The 25047-nt window shown below is 44.8% G+C and overlaps 1 protein-coding gene across 1 annotated transcript in view; it reads left to right on the top strand.

Annotated features, from left to right (window-relative positions):
• The window catches only part of CD9 (CD9 molecule), a 42672-nt gene extending 26548 nt beyond the window's left edge, over nt 1-16124 (top strand). Inside the window, 6 exon segments of the mRNA NM_001286914.1 lie at nt 3972-4069; nt 7018-7092; nt 8922-9014; nt 10461-10550; nt 14013-14096; nt 15741-16124. Coding sequence (NP_001273843.1) covers nt 3972-4069; nt 7018-7092; nt 8922-9014; nt 10461-10550; nt 14013-14096; nt 15741-15806 — 506 coding nt within the window. The 3' untranslated portion in view covers nt 15807-16124.
• The last annotated feature ends 8923 nt before the right edge of the window (nt 16125-25047 follow it).

The following is a 25047-nucleotide window of genomic DNA, read 5'->3' as shown; positions in this document are numbered from 1 at the left end:
GTTCTGTGTCAGGTGCCACTGACTCCCACAAAAAGCCATTGAGAGACAACACAAGCAAATCGCGCACCACCCCTACCCCCCAACACTTGCCTGTTCCAGGGTGGTGCTAAGGCTCAGGGCTGCTGGCCCATGGCATGGAGACTTGCCACAGGTTAGATCAAATTAAGCTGGGAGCCAGATCCAGCCCACAAAATGCATAGAAAGGGGAAGCTCATGTAGGAATAAAGAGATTATTTTACCTCTGTAGTTGACACTGCTCTGACTGCTGCTAAAATACTGCATCCAATTCAGGTGCCCACCAAAACAATGTTTGTAAATTAGGGCAGATTCAGAGAAGAATCATAGGAATGATTAAAGGATTAGAAAACATGCCTTCTAGTTATGGTCCCTTATTTTTAGTAAGTCACAAGCAAGTCATAAGCAATTTAAAAAAAAATTCATAGACACCTGTGACCTGTCTGTGACTCTTGCTAAAAACAGAGGAAGGAAGTTGACAGGATGACTGAACGAGGTGATGGTGGGCAGGAGAGGAGATAAGAGCTTAAGCCTGGTGGGAGGGAAAGGGAAGCCAGCATTTGCCATCCCATGGGAACTTAGCAATCTGGGGCCCCTTTATGGGAGTCAATACACACAAAATTGTGGAGGTTCCTGGAAGTCATGGAATCTGATGCTTCCATGACATTATCTTATCCTTGCTTGTAGAGCAAGACTCAAAAGAGCTTAATCTGTATAGCTTATCAAAAAGAAGGGTAAGGGATGGCTTGATTTACAACCTATATGTACCTACCAGGGATAGGGATGTGAACAACTAGTCGACAGGGTAGTTAGCTAGTTGCTTCCCACCCCCCTTGCTGCCTCTATTAGAGGCAGCAAGGGTTGGCGGGGAGAAGAGGCAGTGCCGCTTTGAAATTTTGCATGCAGCTGGGGACTTCTCGATTACCCTGGACTGCATGAGATACTGCCGCTTTGAAATATTGCGTGGAGCCCGACATGGTGCAGCAGACATATAACATGATCCAATGCTGGAAATACAAGCTCGGCAATTCAGACTGGAAATAAGGTGTAATTGTTTCACAATGAGGGTAATCAACCTTTGAATAATTTACCAAGGGTCATGATGGACTCTCCATCACCACCAATTTTGAAATCCAGATATGTGGGGTTTTTGTTTTGTTTTGTTGTTTTTAACATATCCCAGGGATTGTTTTGAAGAAGTTATGGCTTGGCTCTATCAGTGTTTACAGTACCTGTTTTCAAACCAACTCTAAATATTTCATTTGTTTTGGGATGCCATCTCCATTTCTAGGTCTGAAATATGCCCCCCCCCCCCTCATAGCGCACAATTTTTTATATCTTTTATATAAACTTTTGTATATGTATAAGGCATAGATTTCCCTAGCTGTCTCTACCCCTTATTAATGGCAAGTATGCTGTTGTTCATCAACTACAGTACTTACACAGTACTACCTGAAAATGATCAGTATATCAGGTCCTGGGAGTAAGAAGTCTTTACTGGAGGGTCCCCTACTCTGGAACAGGGATAATCTCCTTCCTTTCAAGTAGCCATTTCCTAAGTCAGACAGCATCATACTTGGTTTACTCAGTCACCTGATTCTCATTGTGCGTGGGTGTCTGAAACTTTTTTTCTCTTCTCTTTAAAAGGCAGAGGAGGCTGAATTTGCTGTGGTTGGAAAGAATGCCAATTCAGCTAGTTAAATTGTCGTTGTTGTTGTTCTGCTCATGTGTCTAGAGGATTTCAGAAGGCAATCGTTCATATAAAAAAGGAAAAACAACTCTTAAGCTCTATACCAGACAGCTATGGCTCCTTTTTCCTTCCACCCACATTCTTGTGGAGCCAGTAAACCAGTGGTTCCCAAACTTTTCAGCATCAGGCCCCCTTTTTGATTTTTGAGAAACCCTCATGTTCCCCTCCCCCCGCCTCCAAAATAGCAGCAAAACTTGTTGAGAAAAAACAAAAAAAGATTGCCCTTTTGAGAGCAGAGCAGGCATTGCTCCCTTTTAAGGTGGCCATTTTGAAGTCTGCCCCAGCCAGTCTGAGTTGCGTGTGGTCCGGCAGACACCCAAGTGGACAGATGGACCGGGCTTTTTCTTTGGGGGACATTGATGGGAGGCTGGATCACCTCACTTCCCCCCCCCCCCCCCCCAGTTTGGGAACCCATGCAGTAAACCCTCAGCTGAAGGTAAATTGCCATCCTCATCTGCCTTCAATCAGAACAAGTGGAGCACACCCTGTGGTTTTACAAAGAACAATTTGCAGGATTTAGTTCTGGCATAAATTCCAACTTCTCCCTGTCTGGGTTTGGAGACCCAGACCTGGGACGAGACAATTTGCACCCCTATGATATCTTGCCTAATAGGCTTGGCAGAACTAGTTTGGGTAGGTTTTTTTTTGGTTGATTTTTGGCTTTGCATTCTTGACCACAGTGTGTTACTTTTACAGTTGTGGGGGAGGTTAGGTTGGAGCTTCAAGGGGCATCCTGTGTGGCCAGGAGCCACAGCTTCAAGGAGGATGCTAGTGAGTCTTGTCATGAAGGAAGCTACCACAGCAGGGCGGCTTCCTCTTACAGCTCTTGTTGGAACATTTTGCTCTCCCCCACCCCATCAGCATGCCGGCCTTCTCCACATTTTGTACTTGCAGGGAGCAGTGTGGTGTGGGCCTGGTAACCAGGCAGGAAGCCCTCTGCAGCTTCACTGCCATAGTCCCTCTTGCTCACTCCTGTGATGGTGCTCCATGGCCAGTGACAACCAGTCTCTGCAGGCAGAGTGTGTGCATGAGGGCATAGGCAGTGGTCACTAACCAGTAGGTTGGGATTTGCTGGTAGATCTTGGAGCCTCTGACAGGTGATCCTGACTGGTTTGGCCCCATGACTATCAAGTGCTAGCACTTCAGCTGCCCGTCCCCACACTGCTGTTCATCTCTGGCCCTTTGCCTTGGAGCTGTCCCTCTCCCTGGGAGCCTCCTGCTTTCTGTGCAGGGCAGCAGAGGGAAGCAGAGAGGGTGCACAACAGGACTTGGGATGGAGTTGGCTGGCTGCTTTAGGGAGTGCTCCAGGGCCAGGATAGGGGTGAGCCTGCCTTAGCCCCACTGCACCACCACCCAGGAGCCACCCGAGGTAAGCAGGGCCCAGCTGGAGCCCACATGCCAAACTCCTACCCCAGTCCATGAACCCCCTCCTACACCCTAGGCCCCTGCCGTAGCCCCAAGCATCTCTGCATCCAAACGCCCTCTCAGAGCCTGCACCTACAACTCCCTTTGGCATCTCAACAGCCTGTCCCAAGAGCAGCTCAGAGCCCCTCTCATACCCCAGATTCCTTAATCCAAGACCAGAACCTGCGCCCCAACCCTCTGCTCTAGCCTAATGAAAGTGAGTGAGGATGGGCAAGAGAGGGAGGATGGAGTGAGCAGGGGTGGGGCCTCAGAGAAGGGGCAGGAAGGAGTCAGGGCAAGGTTATTTATATTTGAGGTAGATCTTGGATTGCACTTCAAGTCAAAAGGTGATCTCATGCTTAAAAAGGTTGGAGACCCCTGGCATAGAGGCTGTATTCACACCAGCTGTTACCAGTGGATATTTTGCCATTATTGCGAGAGGTGCGTGCGTTCTGAAATCATATTTACTGACATCAGTCTCTTTTTACATTTACTGTTACCAAGCCTAAACAAACTCTGGCCTTAATGATTTATGAAAACGAGTTCTCCATCTCATTGCTTCTTTGAAGAGAAACATTTGCTTCCTTACTACCCTTTTGCTGCAAGTTTAGAAATATCCACTCTAAAGAATAAACCCCCTGCACTGCCTGAAAATTTCAGCCATAGTAAGTTAAACCAATTCCAAGGCAAACCCACTTACGAATGCTATTGCCCTGAGGAATCTATTAAAAACTAACTTGCAATTTTACAATCTCTTATTGGTGGGTACTTGACCAGCTTTGTTTTCTCTTTACCCCCCCAGGGGTTTACATTCTAATTGGAGCTGGCGCACTCATGATGTTAGTTGGTTTCTTGGGATGTTGTGGTGCAGTGCAAGAGTCGCAGTGCATGCTCGGCCTGGTAAGTGTTTTTGTTTACTGTAATATTTGATCCTACACATCCCAGCCTAACCCAAATGGGACCTTCAAGCATTTTAATAAGGAGAGGGTGAGAATGTCAGGCATGCAATAAGAACAGTGGGCAGCAGATTCTAGCTCAGTTTCGCTCTGGCTATCACTTGTTTTGGAGCTTTACTTCACTTTTTTTTTAATATAGATGTGTGTACCATAATAATGTAAATCACCAGCATTTTAAGTCAACTTTCACTCTCTTCCCCATCAATCATAGTGTGCTTCGTCCTAGCAGAATGAAATATTGACATGTGCCACAACGTTCAAAGGGTAAAAGACTGGATGAGGGATGTGTGAATTCAGACCAGATACACCATGTTAACAACTGCACTATTATGCAGTGCATGTGATGCAGACAACAGGCGATTATGTAAATTGTGTACATGGGATTAGAATGTTGGCTTTTCATCTTCAAAAGCACAGGCCTCAACCCTAAGAACCAGTAGAAGGACTGTTAGGGTACGTCTACACAGCACCCTAAACGCAAAATTAGATACTCAATTTGCATAGCACAAATTTTGTATCTTATTTTAATTAAATTTCGAAATTGGCTATTTCGAGCTATCCCTTATCCCTCGTGGAACAAGGTTTACTGGGATGCTGAAATACCACACCCATTATTTCGAAAAATATTTTGAAATAATGGGTGGTTTGTGAAGATGCAGGGTAGCTATTTCGGGATACCTCTGGTATCCTGAAATAACTGTGCAGTGTAGACGTACCCTTAGAGTTACCAGTTGGGGGTATGTCTCACTCTTTGAGAGTGAGTTATGGGCAAACATTACTCTTCTATATACAAAAGCAGTACATCCTCCAAGCATCTCTGCCTCATAATTAAATATCTGGGCATAAAGTCTTCTGTCCATCATCACAAGATGAATGGCAGTCTGTATTGATATGCAGTTGCATCTGGAGGAAAGAACAGCTCATTGTTTGTTGTGTCAAGGAAGAAATTCATTTTCAGAAGAGTCAAGTGATACGTGTTAGCTCTTGGACATTGTAATTCCTCCCTCTGCTCCTGTCTTTAATGCTTTTAAATGCTAGCAGCAATTTGATTCTCCCTAGTAGTTGAACACCCAGACTTCCTTTTATGTGAAATGCAGTATATAGCTCCTGACTTCTTAAGGTCCTGTAACGTCCCAAAGTGCAACTTTTATTGCCTAAAATTATCAGAGATGATGGGTCTGAGAGTGGTAGTGACTAAGGATGTTAACAGGCAGGTCATTGGCTAATCGTGTAGTCGATACAATTTGTATTGACTACACGATTAGTCGATAAGGGAAGGTGCCCTGTCCTGGCTTGCGCTGTGTCTAGGGCTACACCCACTGACCCACTGCGGCTCTACACTTTAAATGTAGGAGGAGCCGGACTGCCCGTGATGGGGAGGGGGCTACCCTCGCTGCAGCTCTGTTGACATAGCTCCATCTACTTGAGGATGATGTCAGAATAGCTGTGTGCATCAGGGTGTCCGTTTCCCCCCCCCCCACACACACACACACTATTGGAGAATATAGCTTTAGGCTGTGTGTATAGTAGAGTGGTACACCCACTTGGGGCTCGACCTCTGAGCCATTAATTATAGTTTCTACAGCTATGGAAGTGCTTCTCATATTGCTGTAGTTAATCCACCTCCCTGAGTGGCAGTAGCTAAATCAGTGGGAGAATTCTTCCATCAGCCTGGAGGTTGGGTCCATGGAGTGGAAGACTGGAGATGGATGGCACGAGACAAATGGCTTGGTCATTGTCTTCGGTCCATCCCCTTCAGGGTACCTAGTGTTGGCCGCTGTCGGCAGACAGGCTACTGGGCTAGATGGACCTTTGGTCTGACCCATTGTAAGCTCAGGGTCGGGGGTCTCACTGGACCACCTTGATTTTCATGCAAACCTGCCCTAGACGGCCACTTTCCTGTGCCTAGTGAGGAGGTCGTGGATGAGGTCCATGATGTCCGCACTAGACCAGGCGGGCACCCGCCTCTTGCGGACCTGGGCAGGCTCCCGGGAGCCGCCAGCCTGGTCCCGGGAAGAGGCGGAGGGCTGGGTGGCAGCGGGTGGCTGGCTCGAGCTGTGCCAGGTGCAGGGTCGAGCTGTGCCAGGTTCTGCCAGGCTTGCACCTGGCACGGGCACCGTAGCCAGCCCGTGCCCCTTTAACGGCTCCCGGGGCCGGGAGGGGGGCAGAAGAGTTTCCCTGATGGTGCCCAGAGTGGCCACCAGGGCAAGCTGGGGAGGGCTAGCCTCCCTCTAGTTCGAATTAAGTGGCTACACAGCCCTTAATTCGAACTACTTAATTCGAACTAGGCGCTAGTCCTTGTAGAATGAGGTTTACCTAGTTCGAATTAAGCGCTCCGCTAGTTCGAATTAAGTTTGAACTAGCGGTTTGCTAGTGTAGCGCCTATCAAAGTTAATTCGAACTAACATCTGTTAGTTCGAATTAACTGTGTAGTGTAGACATACCCGGAGTGACCAAAACTGGCTTCTCTCATTCAGCATACAAATGTGTTGCCTATAAAATCTTTCTCTGCCATCATCCTTACTACTTTTCCATTCATACTGCAGAGCCAAATTAAAGGGAAAACGTGTCTCCAGCACCACTTAAATCCACCACTGAAGTAAAGGTCTTGGAAGTGGCTTTAAAGTAATACCACACCCCAAAATAAAAACCATTAGGAACAAAGTATAGTTTTATTTCCTCCTTTCTTCCATGACATTTACTTTATTCCAGAAAATCTTCACAATTCATGCATTAAAATATCACATGATTTGATATGATAGTAATTGTATTTTAGAGAGGATATTTAGGATTTTGAATCAACTAATTTGAAAAAAAAAAAACCTGGTAATTGAAAAATAGTTACAATAAACAACCTTGACTTAATTATTTCAAATCTCTCTTCTCTTCCAGTTCTTTGTCTTCCTTCTTGTAATTTTTGCCATTGAAGTAGCTGTTGCCATCTGGGGATTTGCAAATAAAGACACGGTAGGTTTTGAATTTTACAAGCTTTTGGCACTGAACTTCCACGCATTGGGCCAAATTAGCAAGGTTCTGTTTTACTAGAATGAATCCTTGAACAGCAATTGACTTTAGTCCCAATCCTGCGAACACTTTAAGATACATCTAAAGCATTGTTGCTTAACCAGTGGTGCAAGTACCCTTAGGAGTACTCGAGAAAAGTCTGGCGGGTACATCAACACAACTGAAATTTGGAGAGAACTGATTTTTTTTTTTTCTTCAAATTTTACAATGCTTTAGTTTTGTACTTTTTACACCAAAAATTTCATCACCTGCCAGGCTATGCTTAAGTTGTTTAAACAAATGTGTTGCAATGGTAGAAAAAAAATTGTGTCTGAAAACTGTAGGTACTGGGGGTACAGTAGAGTCCAGGTTATCCGACCTTTGGTAATCCGACATTCTGCTTTCTCTGACATAGCTGAGGGACCATTGTCAGCCGAGCGCAGAGCAAGTATGTGGCCCTCAAGGCCAGCCGCCCTGGATTGCTATGCCGCATGCAGCCTCCCTGGCTGAAGAGGCTCCAGCAGCCTCCCACGGGTTGGAGCCTCCTCCCGACGCGGCTTGGTCCCTATCCCTGCCTGGCCCCTTCCCTCCCTGCAGCTCCCGGCTGTGGGCCGGGAGAATGTCCCTGTGCCTGGGAGCTGCAGGGATGGGGAGCAAGCGGCGCTGGCAGCTATCCCTTCTTCCCTGCACTCCCTATTATCTGACATTTTCGGTAATCTGACCACCTGTCGGTCCCATTTAGGTAGGATAATTGGGACTCTACTATACTTAGACTTTTTTTTTTTTTAAAGGGGTACTTTAGATCAGTGTTTCTCAGCCTTTTTCTATAAAGGAGCAAGTCTCCCAGCCTGGGTCAACAGAGCAGTGGCACTCTAAGGGTATGTCTAGATTACATGCCTCTGCTGACATATTTAAATATCCCCGGCTTCATTAAAATAAAAATGGCTGTGCCAATGATCAACTGAGCCAATGCAGCATCGTGGCCATTTTTATTTTAATGAAGCCGGGGATATTTAAATCCCGACTTCATTGACTATGTCAGGTAGCCTATTTTACATGCCTCTGTCGGCAGAGGCATGTAATCTAGACATACCCTAAAAGTAGCTGGGTCATCAGTGCTTTTAAGTTGTGGCTCAGGATTTGATGTCCATCCATCTAACTAAGCTTCAGAGCCCAAAATCCAACCTAAGATGCAACATATACTCAGCTATTTTTAGCCCACTGGTGTGAACCCTGCTTGCCCAAGTCTGTTGATCCATGCTCAAAGGCTAGCTGCAACAGGTTGTGTAGCCATGTCCTTTAGGCCTGTAAGTAGGTCTATTAACTTCAATAGGAGTACTCAAATGCACAAAGGTAAGCAGGCACATACGTGCTTGCATGATATGGGCCTAAATATGTAAGTATCTATGGAGGCATGTTTTCAGCCCCCTCAAATTCCCTCAAGATTTAGAGGTACACTCTAAAGCGGGTATCTTCTTACTTAGTCAAGTATTGGAGAAAAAACAGAACCTGAAGAACTGCATGATGTATCCATAACAATCTTTCACTGTTGTAACTCTTATCTTGCTATACCTATCCTCTCAATTCCTCCTTTAGTTATCTCCTTGCTTTTCTAAGGTTCATGCATAGTTTTAGAGGTGCATAAGACTGAGTTTTTAGGAGGGTGATTACTTCTTCATGGGATGGAACATTTAAACTGTAAAATAGCAGATTTAAGTATAGAAAACTTCTTCAGGACAAAAAATAAATACCATAAATTAAAACAGGATTATAGCTTTGCTGTATTTTGATAGATTATTGACGAAGTCAAGAAATTTTACAAAGAAACCTATGATAAGAGGAGCCAGCCAGCAGCTAGAGAAACCTTGAGAGCATTTCAACATGCGGTAAGTGTACAATCACACTTATTTCTTTTAAATGCATACAGTGTCTATTTTTAAAAGCCAGACAATACATTAAGAATGAAGTGAAATATCCCATGTTATTTATGATGTCTAACCTTCAGTTTCAGCAAGTTTGGTCTACAGAGAAATGGCAGACTTTGAAAAGAAACCAAGTTTAAAAAAAAAAAAAAACTGCATTGTGTGGGTAGTCTCCTAATCATGGTGTACCTGGTAGCAAAGACTGTATAGTGAAGGTTAAAAAGATTTTTAACTCTAAGCCCTGGTCTACACTAAGGAGTTACTTTGAAATAACGAGCGGAGCGTCCACACTACCTAGACCATTATTTTGAAATAAAGGGCTGGTTATTTCGATATTATAACACCTGCTTTCCTCAAGGAATAACACTTATTTTGAAATAATAGTGTTAATGTGGACACTCCACAGCTGCTATTTTGAAATAAATACTCCCCAGAGTCATTCAGAGTATTTACTCCCCAGTTCTTCCTGGGGCTTTTAAGTCAAGGTAGTGTGTCCACATTAAGGGAGCCTGCCTCAGACTAATTACAAGGCTTCGCTGTAGTGTGGACACACTATTTCAAAATAACTTATTTTGAAGAAATAACTCCCGTAAGAACTACTTTGAAATAATTGCCTGGTGTAAACATGCCCTCACGATCCCTACATTTTTTGGTGAACATCTGAAAACTTTTTCCTTTGGGTCAGGAATTAAGGATGCCTCATATACTTGGTCTTGGCCCAAATTAATGGGTTTCTCATTACCATTTGAGAAACTTACTTTTTTTTTTTTTTTTAACAAACTGTTCAGACATCTTTAATCTAAAAATTTGGCACTGATTCTCAGAGGAAGTTTCACGGCTAAGACTGGGAAGAAAAAAACATAAATCATGTTTTAGATTACAGGATTATCTTTGAGCCCAATTTTGCAATTTTTGCTGACTTAAGATGCATATCATTGTTGGGTACAATGCAATGACTCTGTTACATTAGATGCATATCCATAGTGCTATGGAACAGGATGTGTAAACAGTTTGGTGCCATTTTTGCACTAATGTGGAACTACACAAGCCAACCAAATTATTGAACAAGCTCTTTTAAAAAATTTTAAAAATGTAAACAGAACATTAGAATTTAAGGTTCCTGTAGCAATGCTGTCACTTATACAATGGTTTTGATCAGGGTTTTGGTGGTACATGTGAATTCAGTAATTTTTAGTGTTAAAAAACTCTTTACTTCCTGACTTGTTCAAATTCTCTTAATGTAAGGCTAACAAAGATATTATGTTAATATAAAGCATTTAGTGGCATAGTCAAAATTATTGATGTACTTTAAATATTTGAAACGCTTCTATTTGAGTAACCTGTGTTTGTTTTAGATAATCTAAAATCTCAAAGGTCTTAAAGATTTTTTTTATTATTTTTCTCTTGTAGCTAAACTGTTGTGGTCTCACAGGAATTCTTGAACAGCCATTCCTGGATACTTGCCCCAAAAAGGACATAATTGAGACTTTTACAACTAAGGTAACTGAAGACTGAACTCATTGCATATAGTGTCTCCCTGCCATTACACCTACATTTGACAGGGAACAGACTAGAAGTACGCATGTGAATAATGAACTATGAGCCAAATAATCCCCTTCCCTAACAACTCCCTTCTTCTCCCGTCCCCCAGGTTATCTTACTTTTTATACATACAAGTATCCAGATAAATACAAGTGACTCTGCATCTCTGCTAACTGTAGGGAGGCTCAACTAGTCTGGTAATGGCAAAGCATAGAATCATAGGACTGGAAGGAACCTCAAAAAGTCACCAAGTCCTGTCCCCTGCACTCCTAGCAGAACAAGTACCAGCTTCATCTGTAGCCAGTGTTTACCCATCTCTTAAATCTCCAGTGATGAAGGTTACACAACTTCCTTAGGCTGTTTATTCCAGTGGTTTCCCACCCTGACAACTAGGAAGCTTTTTCCTAATGACTTCTTTGTTTTGGTTTTCAACAAGAAGGTTGCTGGCTATCAGCTGCCTAACAGTGAATTCCAGTGAAAATGGGATAGGCTCAGAAGTTTAAAATAGGAAAAGAACAAGATAAAAATTACTTAAACTAGTTAAATGTCTTAAAGTCACTGGGGCCTGATGAAATACATACTGGAAAACTCAGGGAGTTGACCGAGGGAGATCTGAGCCTTTAGCTATTATGTTTGAAAAGTCCTGGTGGACAGGAGAGATTCCAGAAGACTAGAAAATGGCAAATATAGTGCCCATCTATAAAAAGATAAATAAGGACAATCCAGGGAATTATAGACTAGTCAGCTTAACTTCTGTACCAGGAAAGATGACAGAGCAAATAATTTAAGGAATCGGTTTGCAAACACCTAGAAGATAAGGTGACTAAAATAGTCAGTATGGGATCTATCAAGAGCAAATCATGTCAAGCCAAACTGATGGCTTTCTCTGACAGGATATCGAGGAAGTCTTCATCCTCCCTGATCGAGCTAGTGGTATATCTAGACTTCAGGGAGACTTCTCCTTAACAAGCTAGGGAAATGCAACCTAGATGGACCTACTATAAAGTGGGTGCATAATTGGTTGGATAACTGTTCCCAGAGAGTAGTTATCGGTGCTTCATGAGACGTTAACAGTTACCTCGTACCCAGGGAGCAACTGCAGGCAGCAGTCTGCTCTAGCCCATTGGAAGCAGCCAGGCTGGAGCAGCCCCCATGTAATCAGTTAATTGGTTAAAATTTAAATGTTTAACCAGTTGACTCATTGAATGGGATTTTACATCCCTACTTAGCAGTCATGCTGGAAGGGTGTAACAAGTGGGATTCTGCAGGGATCAGTTCTGGGTCTGGTTCTGTTCAATAGTGTCTTCAACAATTTAGATCATGGCATAAAGAATGCGCTTAAAAGTTTGTGGACCGTACCAAACTGGGAGGGCTTGCAAGTACTTTCAGGGATGGGGTCATCACTCAAAATGGTCTGGGCAAGTTGCAGAAATGGTCTGAGGTAAATAGGATGAAATTCTAAAAGGACAAACACAAAGTACTTGAGAAGGAATAGTCAGTTAACATATACAAAATGGGACAGGAGTACTTCGAAACATCATTCTGGGATGTATTAGCAAGAGTGTTTGTAAATAAGAAGCAAGTAACTTTTCCTCTTTACGCCTCAGTGTTTAGACCTCACTAGAGAATTTAAAATCTTATAAGCATTCCACTGACTGAGCAATTGCATGCTCTGATGTCGCTTCTTCTAATAGTACAATTATTTTTGTGTATGAATTATATCTGAGTGCAACATTCTCCAGTTTTTAAGGAAGTTGAAATATCAGGCCTCTTTTTTTCTCCTTCCCCACCCCCACCCCCTTTATGCATCTGTATTCCATGCACCACTAACTTCATCTTTTCCAGTCTTCTGTTGAAGTTTTAGCTTCTTCCTCTGTAATTCTGGTAACGGTCTGTGGTGCATTTCCATTTTATCCAGGGCCCACCTCATCCCTTTTTTTTTTCCTGAGAGTTTCAGACTAATGCCTGTTTTATGATGTGCGGGTGTTACCTAAATGTATGTCCTACTCATTTCCATTTGGTTGTTTCCTGTCCTCTACTAGAGTTATTTAATGTGTGAATTTTTTTTATGCCCATATGATATTGAGGAGTTGTCCAAGATAGCTTTTATGAAAACTTGGGAGTTTAAATGGTAGGGTCTTATGTCTCCAACTTTCAGTATCATATTGTAAGACTAACTTTCCCTATTTTGGTAAATAGCCGATGTTTAATTTGAAGGGTAAGACTTCCCTATAAAATGAGAGCTATGCTGGTGGGACCACATCTCCTGGTAGGGTCACTGGTGCCAAACAGGTCAAAAGTCGGAGCTAAGCTAATGGCAGTCGATTGGATGTCTTGGAAAAGCTTCTTGTGGGGGGCAGGTGGAGTGGCTATTGTTTGTGGGGTTTTTTTGGTTTTGTTTAAGTGATTACAGAAACTCGCACTACTGCATCCTTAATTCAGCATAACTTTTGGCCTAAAACAGGACCAATCACTGTGGGAAATGAGCTTTCAATCCTAAATTTGGAAACTAAACAGCTTTAGCTTATTCGAGAGACTCCACATAAGGCTTTGCATTGGTTTAATTAGTTTAACATTTAGTTTGGTGCAACACTGAATACAGATAAGACCACAGTTGCTTGGCTTTGTCATTTGCAATGTTGGTTTCACTGATTCTCCAGTTGCCATGAGAGGTAACCCCCACCACCTAAGATCCTGGATGAGCCCCTACTTGTAATTGCCACGAGGCAGACTTGAACCTGGGCCTCTGGAGCTTAGTGTAGGAGCTCAAGCTTATACCTGAAAGGTATAAGCTTGAGCTATAAAACCAGCTGGCTTTACAGATTAAGCTATAGTTCCTCCTACTCTAAGCTCCAGAGGCCCTAAGTTCCAGTCTGCCTGGTGGCAGTTATATGTACACAAAATATTAGCGTTTTAAAATGGAACAGTTCAGGTGCTAGCAAAGGTCAGCCGCTATAGTTTTAACCACCATGCTATAGAGGCCTGCTCTAAACAGGGTTAGGAAAAGTGGAAGCTAAAACTTTAGTAGCTGCTGGTAATGTATACACATTCCATTGACTGAGGGTAGTGACTGGAAATTCTAGCATGGGAAAAGCCTACCCCAGATAAGGCTCTCCCACCTCATAGAAAAAACCTGAAAGTTCTAGTATACAAAAGAAGTGGGGGTGGAGAGGATTGTGCATCTGTTTTTAAAGGCAACCCATCTTCCCTTTCCCGTTCTTGGCAGGCCACTTTCAGGAGATAAATGTTTGCGTGTATTGTAATTGGATCAGGCTTAACATTTGCTGTCTGATCAGGTCAGGGTGTAGTGCTGTTCATAGTGCCACAGAATCTTGTAAGCCCAAACTGCCTATCTTAAAATACCGTTTCAAATATAAGCTTATCTGCTCTCCCACCCCATCCCCCCTTTTTTTTTTCCAGTCATGCCCTGCAGCCATTGAGGATGTCTTTAATTCTAAATTGAATGTTATTGGAGCAGTTGGTATTGGCATTGCTGTGGTAATGGTAAGTTCCTGGGATCCTTTAGGTCAATGGCATCTGAGGGGGGGGGGGGATTGCAATTGGCCTTTTCCATGTAAGATGTGATATGATCATTAGCCAATCCTCTCATGCTTCCCCACACACAAATGCCATCAAGAACAATCCTGCCTCTATGACTTCAGGACAACACAGTGTGCTTTGTATTGATTTAAACGGTGTAGTCAGCCATCTGAGCAAATGGTATTTACAACTGTGCTTTGGTACTTTCGGCTTTCATTCTAAAGACTCTCTAGAATTGTGATCCAAGAGCAAAAATTTCCCGTTTATATTTGCCCTGAAAACTGATATTTGTATTCTAGTCAAACTGCATCTTTTTCCTCTCCCACCTCACCCCAGAGAAAAGTGAGACTAGTTTGTTCCCTTTCTTGCCAGCTGTTCACATACCCAACCAGTTACATCCCGAAACCTGAGCTAAGAAAATTACTTAAAAATATAAAATAAAATTAGTGTGAAGTTGGAGTATCTTGCCTCTCTCCCTGCCAGCATCATGCTCAGGCACTTGTAAATCTGTGCCAGGCAGAGAACGAGGCTAAGCTGTTCGAAGAACAACTGTTCTTTATCACTCTTTGGAGACCGTATGCAGGGTTTTATTGAAACTGGTGGAACAACAGCACTTCCATACACAACCTCAGGCCCACCCAGGCTGGAAGAGGAGGATGCAGGGGACAACAGCCCAGGGGCCCAGTGGAATGAAGGGGGGGCAACTCTGACCCATGCCTTTTAAATAGTGCTGCTGTAGCAGTAGCTGTGGGGAGCCCCAGAGTTCAGATCTGCAGAGCAGTAAGGCAGAGAGAGTGGAGCTCTCTGCTGCTTTATAAGTCCCGCTCAAGTCAGCTGAGTGGTGGCAGGACCTCCCTGGAGTTTTGAGGCCCCATCCGGGTCCACAGAGCAGCAGGGTGGAGGGAGTGGGACAGAGGGAGCGGGGCAGAGAGAGCTGGGCTGGGAACAGGGGAGCAGTGGAAGCCTGGCGGGGAAGAGGAAGTGGGAGCAAGTGTCAAGGGGGACAGAGGAACTGGGCTAGGAATGCAAAAGAGCAAAAGGGTGCAGATAGGGGTAGGTAGGGACAGCTGGGAAAAAGGGGGGGCTAAGCTGAATGGGGGGAGAAGTTAGGGGAAGGAGGATGAGAGGGGCACCTTCAGGCGGGTGGGATATGGACAGTGACTGATCAGAGGGTCCTCTGAGGCATCATGCTCCGTTGGGGTGGGGGTGGCTTGTGGCTCCCTCCAAGGGAGGGAGATGGGGGAGTGGAAGAATGTGTTTTGTCCTGGGGCCCGAAATTCCTGTTGGTGGACCTGCACAACCTGCTTCACACACTGCTGCCCAAGAATGGGGTGAGGACCTTAATTTTAACAGAGGGCACCTCAGTCTATCTGTTCCTCTCTGAGGAGTGTTCTTTGCCTCCCTTGTCTTTAAGATCAGAGAGGTCATGGTGGTGACTTTTATAATGGGGGGTGTCTTGTTTAAATAGCTACAAAAACGAACATGCCCTATGGAAGTAATTTGGCTCATGGGCTAGGGAAAACAAGAGCACCTGCACTTTGGCTTTCTGGTGCTTCAAAGCTCCCAAAAACTTATAATATGCGAAATGAGTCTGCTTTCCTCTTCCAGATCTTTGGCATGATCTTCAGTATGATACTCTGCTGTGCTGTCCGCAGAAACCGAGAAATGGTCTAAGGGATTTAACAAAGAAGATCTCTGCATTCTAGAAATGGCTGTCACTAATGTTAGCATTCTTAACGCATTCTAAAATTATATATTTGTTACCTTTTTAATGCTTTATTTGGTATTGATGTTTTACTTACTGCTTTTTATGTTTACAAAGTTTAAAATAAATCCAATGATAAAAGATACTATATTTTAGACTAAAGTCAAAGATATTGTACATAAAACAATTTGTCCTTAAGTGGCCATCTGTTTCTTGAAACTTATCATAATCAGGATGTAATTTATGTTGGAGACAGTTTGATACTTAATAAAGATTAAGACCTTAAATGTGGAGTGATTCGATTCTTCATTCTGCCCACACACACTTTTCTGCCATTACACCATGTTGTCAGCCGCCTGTGTACAGAAAGGACTCTAGTCTTGGAGACTGACCCTGCACTCCATCCCTCTGCCTATGTCTGATGAGGGTGACATGGTGAGTGGGGGGAGAATGGCTGGCAGTGGGAAGCATTCAGATCTATTAGCTATTGTTATTGCAGTGCTGAAAGGTGCCTCGTTTTTATGCTAAAGTGTCTCGAGGACATCCTCTGGGTGTAACCTAGTACTGTTTATATTACAGTGCGTCAATTAAAGGGCAGAGCCTTCGAAGTGTTGGTGCTCTACAAAACACAAACAAAAGATAGTCCCCTGCCCAAAAGAGCGTCCAGTCTTTTTCTGCTGCTTAGCCCAGAGGGAGGCAAGTGAGAGTGCTTCATTTTACCATAGCAAGATAAAAGCACAAAGTTGTTCGACATACAGCTCTGGGCATGTTTTTTCCTCTTTACTTCACATGTTAACAGTGAGCTAACAAACTCAATAATGAGCAAACAAAAAGCAGCTGGTATTGATCACAAAATGAATGTTATTCAATTGGTAGCAACTATTACTGTATTCACTTGTAATTCATTCTCTCTCTCTCACTAAAATGATACAATGGCTGAGTTTAACTACATTCTTCTGTGAAATGTGAGAAGGTAGTACCTTAAAGCAGTGTTTATAGGGTTGTCCATTTTGGTTGCACCTTTTTCTGGAGGCTTCATCACATGACAATTTTTAATTAAAAAAAGATTAAACTTTAATTCCTGGAGCCCAAGACAATCCAGAGGGGTTAGCAACTGTAGTGGGGATCGTAGCTTAAAAGCGAAATATTTAACTAAAAAGCTGGCTCCCCCGTATTATTGTCAACTTTGCTACAATATCCATGCAGTGCTTCATTTAAAAAAAAATCTGCACTGGGGAAAATCAAGCTTTTTAAGCTAGGAAATGACAAGTCAAGGTAGAATGTTCAGACTTAAACTCCTCTTTTTGTGCATATGTATGTAAAGCACAGCCTTTAATTACACTATTGTTTCTCAAATTAACATTGCATAAATTCTTTTGAAACCCTTGTTTCAGAGGGGTACCCATATTAGTCTATCTGCAAAAACAAGCATAGCTAGTCGCATGAGACTTGTTACCATGCAAAGCATTGAATTAAGCTGTATGAAGTGAAAATTCATCAACTTTTTTATAAAGAATCTCTCAGATGCAGACAGCTTGAAAACCACTAGTATTTTAAGGGCATCAGGAAAGGATTCAGCTGTGTCAGTCAGGGTACATCTACACAGCAGGTCTAAAGTCAAATTAAGCTACGCATCTTCAGCTGTGCTGATTACTTAGTTGAAGTCAAAATAGCTTAACTCGACTTTAGGTGCTGTCAACAGAGCTGGAAGTCAAAGGAAGAGCATTCTTCCTTCAACATTTCACAAGGAGCAAGAAAAGAGGGTTACCATGAATTGGAGTAAGAAGTCCTCCAGCTCTCCATTTTTAAATATAGGCTTGCTGTGTAGATGCACACCACGTTATTTCGGAATAATGTCAATTGTTCCGAAATAATGCTGGCAGTGTAGACACACCCTCAGACACTTTACAGCCTGGATAGTTTGTAGGAAGGAAGTTACCTCAGAGCAGCAGCCTTTAAGCCTGGCTTTATGGAAGGAACACGTAGTAATGTCACTGAGCATGTTCAGATTTTCCTCAATGATTTAACGTCATGTGTTCTTTCCCCAGAGATGTTGGGGCTATTGTGTGTCAAATTTCATGTTCCCATCCGAAAACAAAGTTATAATAGAAACTATTTTTCAGTCTTAATTACAGTGGCTGCTTCCAGCAGCCACTGTAATTGAAGTATACAGAAACCAAAAACAACACGGCAGCTGTGCAAAGGAGAAACGCTAATGCTGCCATGGAACCTTTAGTTTGTGATACCAGCCCCTTTTGCAGTTATTCTGAATATTGTGTTAAGGTGTGAGGAGTGAGTAGCAGGGGTTCTGTATTTTAAAAAAAAAAAAAAATTTTTGGCTAGAGCAGGGGGTGCTGAGTCTCTGGCATGCCACAAGCTCTGAGACTGTTTGTTTACCTGAGCAGCTGAAGGCATGGCTGCTCACAGCATCTGCAGTTTGCCCTTCCTAGCCAATAGGAACTGTAGAAAGTGGCCGGGTCACCACTTCCTGCTGTTCCCATTGGCTAGGAATGGTGAACTGCAGCCACTGGGAATTGTGGCACTCTGCCTGTAGATGCTCAGGTAAACAAACAGTCTTGCAGCCTGCCAGTGGCTAACTCTGATGAACCATGTGCTGGAGGTGTGTCTTGCCACCTCCTTGCCAACCTAGAGCATTCCATTGAATCAGAAGACTTGCACTCTAATTTCTACTTTGCCAGAGACCTGCAGTGTGATCTTGAGCACATTGCTGTGCCTCAGTTTACTCCACACACACTTCTCACACTGCAAGCTATGAAGCAGAGAGTCTCACTAGGTGAATCTAGTGCTTAGCACAATGGGGTCCTGATCTCAATTGGGGTCTTTAGGTATTACTGCAACATAAATAATGTGTTCACTATTTTGTTCTCTGCTCAAGTGTGGACAGGCAACATTAGGGTGGTTATTGCAAGACTAAGTAATGTTTATCTTGCCATGCAAAGACCCCAGAGAGTGCATATTTTTCTTGGTAAGGGCTGAATTGCTGCCCTGCCCTGCTCCTCTTAAAGTTTAGTTGAATTTGCATCTATTGACTGTTAATACCTACATTTCATATAGAGAACGGTATGCCAGTATGTATTTAAAGTCCTGTGCTGTGCATGCTTAACATGCAGTTTTTTAAGGGTTCCTAGCTTTAGTTCAAAATCAACAAGGCAAGTTGTGCATACATCATTCAGGATAATGCTAATATCACAGTTCCACAGACAGAAAGGGCTTCAAAGCAAGCAGGGCTAGGCTCAGCTCCCTCTGTGCATGGGAGACTCCCTGAGGGGAAAACCCAATGGCTAGACTAGCATGACTTTCCGCAAATGCCTTCAACTGAAAAGTTTTTCCGCTAAAAGCATTTGCGGAAAAGAGCATCTAGATTGGCACAGATGCTTTTGCGCAAAAGCACTTTTTGTGGAAAAGCATCTGTGCCAATCTAGATGCAGTTTTGCGCAAGAAAGCCCCAATCGCCATTTTTGCCATCGGGGCTTTTTTGCGCAAAATAGTCCTCCCCTGTCTACACTGGCCCTCTTGTGCAAATACATTTGCACAAGAGGGCTTATCCCTGAGCAGGAGCATCATAGTATTTGTGCAAGAACAATGACAATCTTACATTAGATCATCCATGTTCTTGCGCAAATTCAAGTGGCCAGTGTAGCAAGCTGGCAAGTTTTTCCACAAAAACTGTTCTCAGAAAAACAACTATTAAAACTAGGAAACAGACAAGTATGAACATTAACTCAGTACAGTCCAGAGCTAAATTTCCTGGGTTTCTATGTTTAGAAGGTGGCTTGTGCCTGAGGGTTACTGTATAATTACTATGATCCTATATGAATCCACATCTCTGTTTCTGCTTGTCAGCAGCTGTATGAAAATGACCTAGTTCAACCTGGCAGCATTCAGGATTTCAAGTACTAGCAGAAGTCACTTTTAAATAAAGCTGTAGCATCTACATGTTTGCAGGCTTCATTAGCAGAGATAATAGATGAGTAAGATTTTCCACTGTGGGATGTAGACTTCTACATTCTGGTCTTGTAGAAAATGAATCCACAAGGCAGCTATTCACAGAGTCTGAATGTTTCACTTTGCCAAATGCTTGTGTGATGTTCAATAGAAATTCAGACTAAGTAGTGACCTTTTATGCATTTTTCTTAACACTGGTTTTATCATACATTTCCAGTAAATCCAGTTGTCACAGCCCTGCTGTGGTGTTGTAGTGCAGAAACAGCTCTTGCTAATCTGTGAACATGAAGTATGGCAGAAGTGTTTAAGATTTTGGTGTATTGCAGGGACATGTGAATGAATTTAAGATTATAAAATCATTACACAATGGAAGAAAATCCAAGCTCATGATCTGACTGAAAAGTCAAGTATGTCAATGTTTCTCCAACCACCTTCGCACTTCCATAGTGCACTTGGGTCAAAGCCTATGAGTTTGTTTTTAAGCACCTCCTCTTCCAAGTATTCAATACTTTTCAAGTGTCTCCTATCTAATCTTCTCAGTGCCATGTTTTGTGAAATAAAAATGGCATTTAAATTCAAGACCATAAGATGTTTTTAATATTTCTAATGAAGACACCATAGGTCAGGTACTTAGTCTATAGAGCCCTTCACATCCTTATCATAGTGTCTGAGCACCTCCCAAGCTTCAATGTATTTACTTCAGCAGCCTTGGGAGGCAGGGTAGTGCATTTATTGTCATTGTACAGGCAATGTGTCCTGAGATACAGCCCCCCTAGTCTACGCTGCACTCTTCACCCCCGGCCAGTCTCACCTATCTAATGTCAGCTCCATGAACAGCGTCACTGAACTCAATGTACTTACACGGTGATTTCAGTGCAGTAAGGCCAGAGGGGGCTGCGCTCCTGTTGACTCCAGCTACTCCTCCGGTCCTAGTGAAGTAGGAGTACCAGAGTCGACGGGAAAGCACTCAGATTATTGCATCTAATCAGGTGTGATAAATTGACTGCTGGTGGATCAATCGCTGCAGTGTTGGATTCACCGAATAGGGAAGAGAAGCCCGCAGAAGCTTCAGGCTTCAGAGAAGATCAGGAATGTCCTGAGATCACACACCATATTTCTCTTACGTTCACTTCTGTTCAACAGAAGGTGACATGCTTCCCCATGGCTGTGCAGGAGCCCAAAAGGGTATAAATTACCACTTAATCCCCTGTGTGGGACCACAGCCATCACTAAGGAGGATGAGGTCATGGACACACACAGCAGTGCCGCCCGCACATGGCACAGGCTTGTGCCCACACACCTGGGGTAGCATCTGCTCCCAGGCACGCATGGTGAGGCGGAGGATACTGACCCCCTGCCAGGGGAGCCTGCTGGGAGGGAGGAAGCGGAGGAGACCCCAGTAGCACCCTCCCCAGCAAGCAGCTTCTCTTGCTCTCACACTTCTCCCCCAACACCCTCACCACCTCCAGCCGGCAGGAATAGAAGTCTTTTCCATGTCGGAAAAGACCCAGTGTGTGCATGGCCCAGAGGGAAGCCAAGCTGCCCTGTCACCCCACCTTTCACCTGCAGGCTCCCAACCTAGACAGCACCTTCCCATGCCAGCTTGTCCCCGGGATGTGGGGGCAGCCAAGCTCCCAGGGGACATCCATGCCCTGCAGAACTGCTGTCTAGGCCACAGATGGCCTTGCTTGAAGCACATCACCCTCATCTGACCCAAGACCTTTCTGTGTCAGCGCACGCACTAGGGCTGGGCTTCAGGCACCCTGTCCCCTGGGATGACCGTCCTTCTCACTGTTCTTCCCAGCTGGACTAGTTTGTGACTGAGGCACGTCCACCGCCTCTTACACCACCCTCCTGAACCTGCAAGACCCACAGGCACCAGCAACCCCGGGAATACCTAGAGAAGCAACACATTGCCTGCCTGCTTGATCTGCAGCGCTCTCTGGAGCAGCAGGAGCAATGGTTGGACTCCAACCTGGAGCTGCGCCGCACCATCTGGCTGGAGCTGTCACAGAAGGCTTGGAGCATGGTCACAGCATACACCACCATCGTCAACTGCCTGGTGATGGCCACTGAGTGATCCAGCAGCCTCTCCCCTTCCCTCCCCCACCTTACTCCCACTCCCTGCTCTTGGCTCTGCCCCTCTGGCTTCTCCCCCTAGCCTCCCCCCATGGCCACTGAGGGCACCACACATGAGGCAGTGGGACCAGCTCCATCCCCATCCCTGAGCCTCTCTTCCACCCTCCTCCTTCCTTCCTCCTTCCAAGTTGTTTCACTAGTCCCTCCCCAGTTCTACATTCTCCATATAAAAATCAGAGAGTTTATTGGTTCAAACAAATAGTCTTTTTTTATTTGATCTGCAGGGGAAGGGAGGTGAAGGTGGGAAAGGAAGGCAGGGGTGGGGGAGGAAAAGCATAGAGGGGCACTGGAGAAGCCCCTTGGGGGGAGGCCCAGGAGAGTGTGTCACAGGTGTCCTTGTCTGAAACTCTCCATCAGGGCCTCCTGGATGTGCACAGCCTACTGATGCTCAAAGACCCTGGCCAATTTGCTCAACCTATGCCCCCCATCCTGGGAGGAATGTCTCCCCCTTGTTCTTGCACAGGTTGTGCGGGCCACAGCAGGCTGACACCATGTGGGGAACTGGCCACTCGCTGAGATCCAGGCAGGTGACATCAAAATTCGCCCTTCAAACAGTCAAAGGCACCCTCCACAATGATGCGGGCCCTGCTGAGCCTGGTGTTGAACCACTCTTTCATTGGGTCCTGGCGTCCAGTGTAGGGCTTCATGAGCTAGGGAGCGAAGGGTAGCCTGCATCTCCCACAATGCACATCCCCGACTCTGATGACGCGGTCGGGGAAAAGTGTGCCAGCGTGCACTCTCTGGAAGCATCTGGAGTTCTCGACTATGCAGGTATCATGCACTTTCCCCAGCCATCCGATGCTGATGTTAGTGAACCGGCCTTGGTGGTCCCTGAAGGCCTGCAGGACTATTGAAAAGTACCTCTTCCAGTTGATGTAGTTGGAGGCCCAGCAGTCAGGGGCCCAGATGGGGATGTGGGTGTTGTCAGTGGCCCCCCTGTAGCTGGGGAAGCCTCTGGTGGCAAAGGCAGTGACGATGGGGTCCCCGTCACCCAGGATGACAACTCTGCAGGATGGTGTTGATGGCTGTAGCCTGTCAAGTTGCGTGCTTATCATGCTAATAATATGGTTGTGTTGATTTAGATTAGTTCATTAACATATTAATGGGTAGATTTAGTTAAGAGCTTTAATGCAAGAAATCTGCTAAATCTTGCCCATTTGCAAGATCAACATAAGCTACGGTTAGCAGATTTCTGTGGTTAAGACACTGATCTCACCTAGACACAGATCATAGCTTATGGACTGAAAAGGGAAACATGGGTCTGGGACCTGTCCCCCATATAGGATGGTAGGGAAAATACCCTCAGACTCAGCAGCTGCATTATTATATAAAAAGTCCCAAAATAACTGGTTCAGGCTGAGTAATCAGGACGCAGGATTTGATAAATGACCACAAAGGCCCATGGTAACAAACTGATGTATATGATAATAAGTTGAGTGCAATGATACATTGACCTATAGGAAAAGGACACTTCATCATTAGAAACATCCCCTACTGAATATTCAAACATCTCAGCGTCAGCATCACATATTATAATAGTAGGACCCCAGCCTAGGGGCGAGAGAAAGAAGATGTAGTCCTTGGAAGAGCCAGAGTGATGGCCCCTGGTGATAATGGGGAAGTTGAAGGTAACGATACAGATGATGGGCTCAAACCTAAGATTGTTCTAGAATGATGGTCCCCAACCTTTTGGGGCTGCCGGGCCGGTCAGGGGCAGCACTGCACATGCACCGCGCGCCCAGGGTGCAAGAATGGCTCGGGCCGACCCTGGTCACTAGGCGGGTGTACATAAAAGCCCCAACAGGCGCCATGGTGCCCACGGGCACCTCATTGGGGACCACTGTTTTAGAAGGAATGATGTAAGTCTATGGTATAGAAAGAGGGATGTACACTCCCTGTCTTATGAAATTGGGATGTTTGTGACTGTGCTAATTGTATTAATAAACTATATGTGTAAATATACAAGAGTTTCTATAGTGTGAGTGTTGCAACTATGTACATCAGGGTTCCCAACTGTAGAATAATTGAATACTGGGCCTGATCCTGGGACAAAGAGCCTGTCAACCATAAAGGTGGTCATTAGAAATTAAAATGTAATCCTAGATTAGGCAACATGGCCCTCATATCCTGTAGAAGGATAGAAACAGAGAATCACAGGTTTGCCAGAGCCATTGGAAATTTGAGCCCAACCCCCTTCCCAAAGCAGGAACAACCCCAACTTAACCCATTCCCGGCAGGCCTTTGTGAAGGCAGGACCGCAAAACCTCTAAGGTTGGAGATTTCCCCCCGCTTTGCTAGGGAACCCCATTCCAGTGCTTCATCACCCTCCTGGGATAATAGCACAAGAGCCATACCTGCATGAGCACGGCCCCGACGGTTTATCTCCCCTCACTGAACTGGTTCCTGACTGAGCAGTAGCTGTCCAGCATGGAGAGCTTCCAAAGAGCCATGGTGACCCAGTTCTGGAGGGGGATGGTGGGTCACATGTGGGTTTCCCGTTGCCAGAGGGCAGGGACAAGTCACTCACACAGCTCCAGGAAGGTGTCCTTCTGCATACAGAAGTTCTGGAGCCACAGCCAGTCGTCCCACCGCTCCATGACAGTCCGGTCCCACCAGTCAGAACTGGTGTTCTGGTGCCAGAAGCAGCAGTGCACAGTATGCAGGAGGGGATGGGAGGGGCTATGCTGCATGAGCAGCACGTGGAGAAAGGTGAGAAGGTGCTCCAGAGTGAACTGCGCATCCTGGTCCTGCAATGCCCCATGGGCAGCCTGTAATAACTGCACCAGGAGTGCAGCATGAGGTCTAAGAGCCATCAAGTGCTATCAGCAGTCCAGCTCCATGGCAGAAGTGCTGTGGTGTCCTCAAGCAGGCAGTGAGATGAGTTTGCCGTCCCTCGAGAAAGTAGGCAAAGGTAAAGAGCTTGAGACATGACTGCGGAGGGGAGCCCCTTTAAGCACGAGCCTCAGACAGCAGCTCCAGGAAGTGGCTGTCCTGATGCTCTGCCCAAAGTGCTTCCACAGGCCTTTAAATGAGATTCAGGCTCCTATCGGTGGTTATATCTACACTGCAACATTATTTCAAAATAACTTAGTCAGCATCTACACA

The sequence above is a fragment of the Pelodiscus sinensis genome, chromosome 1 (assembly GCF_052426305.1).
Source record: "Pelodiscus sinensis isolate ZL-2025 chromosome 1, ASM5242630v1, whole genome shotgun sequence".
Taxonomy (NCBI): domain Eukaryota; kingdom Metazoa; phylum Chordata; order Testudines; family Trionychidae; genus Pelodiscus; species Pelodiscus sinensis.
Note: the sequence above shows the minus strand (reverse complement) of the source record. Positions and strands in the feature narration are given on the sequence as shown.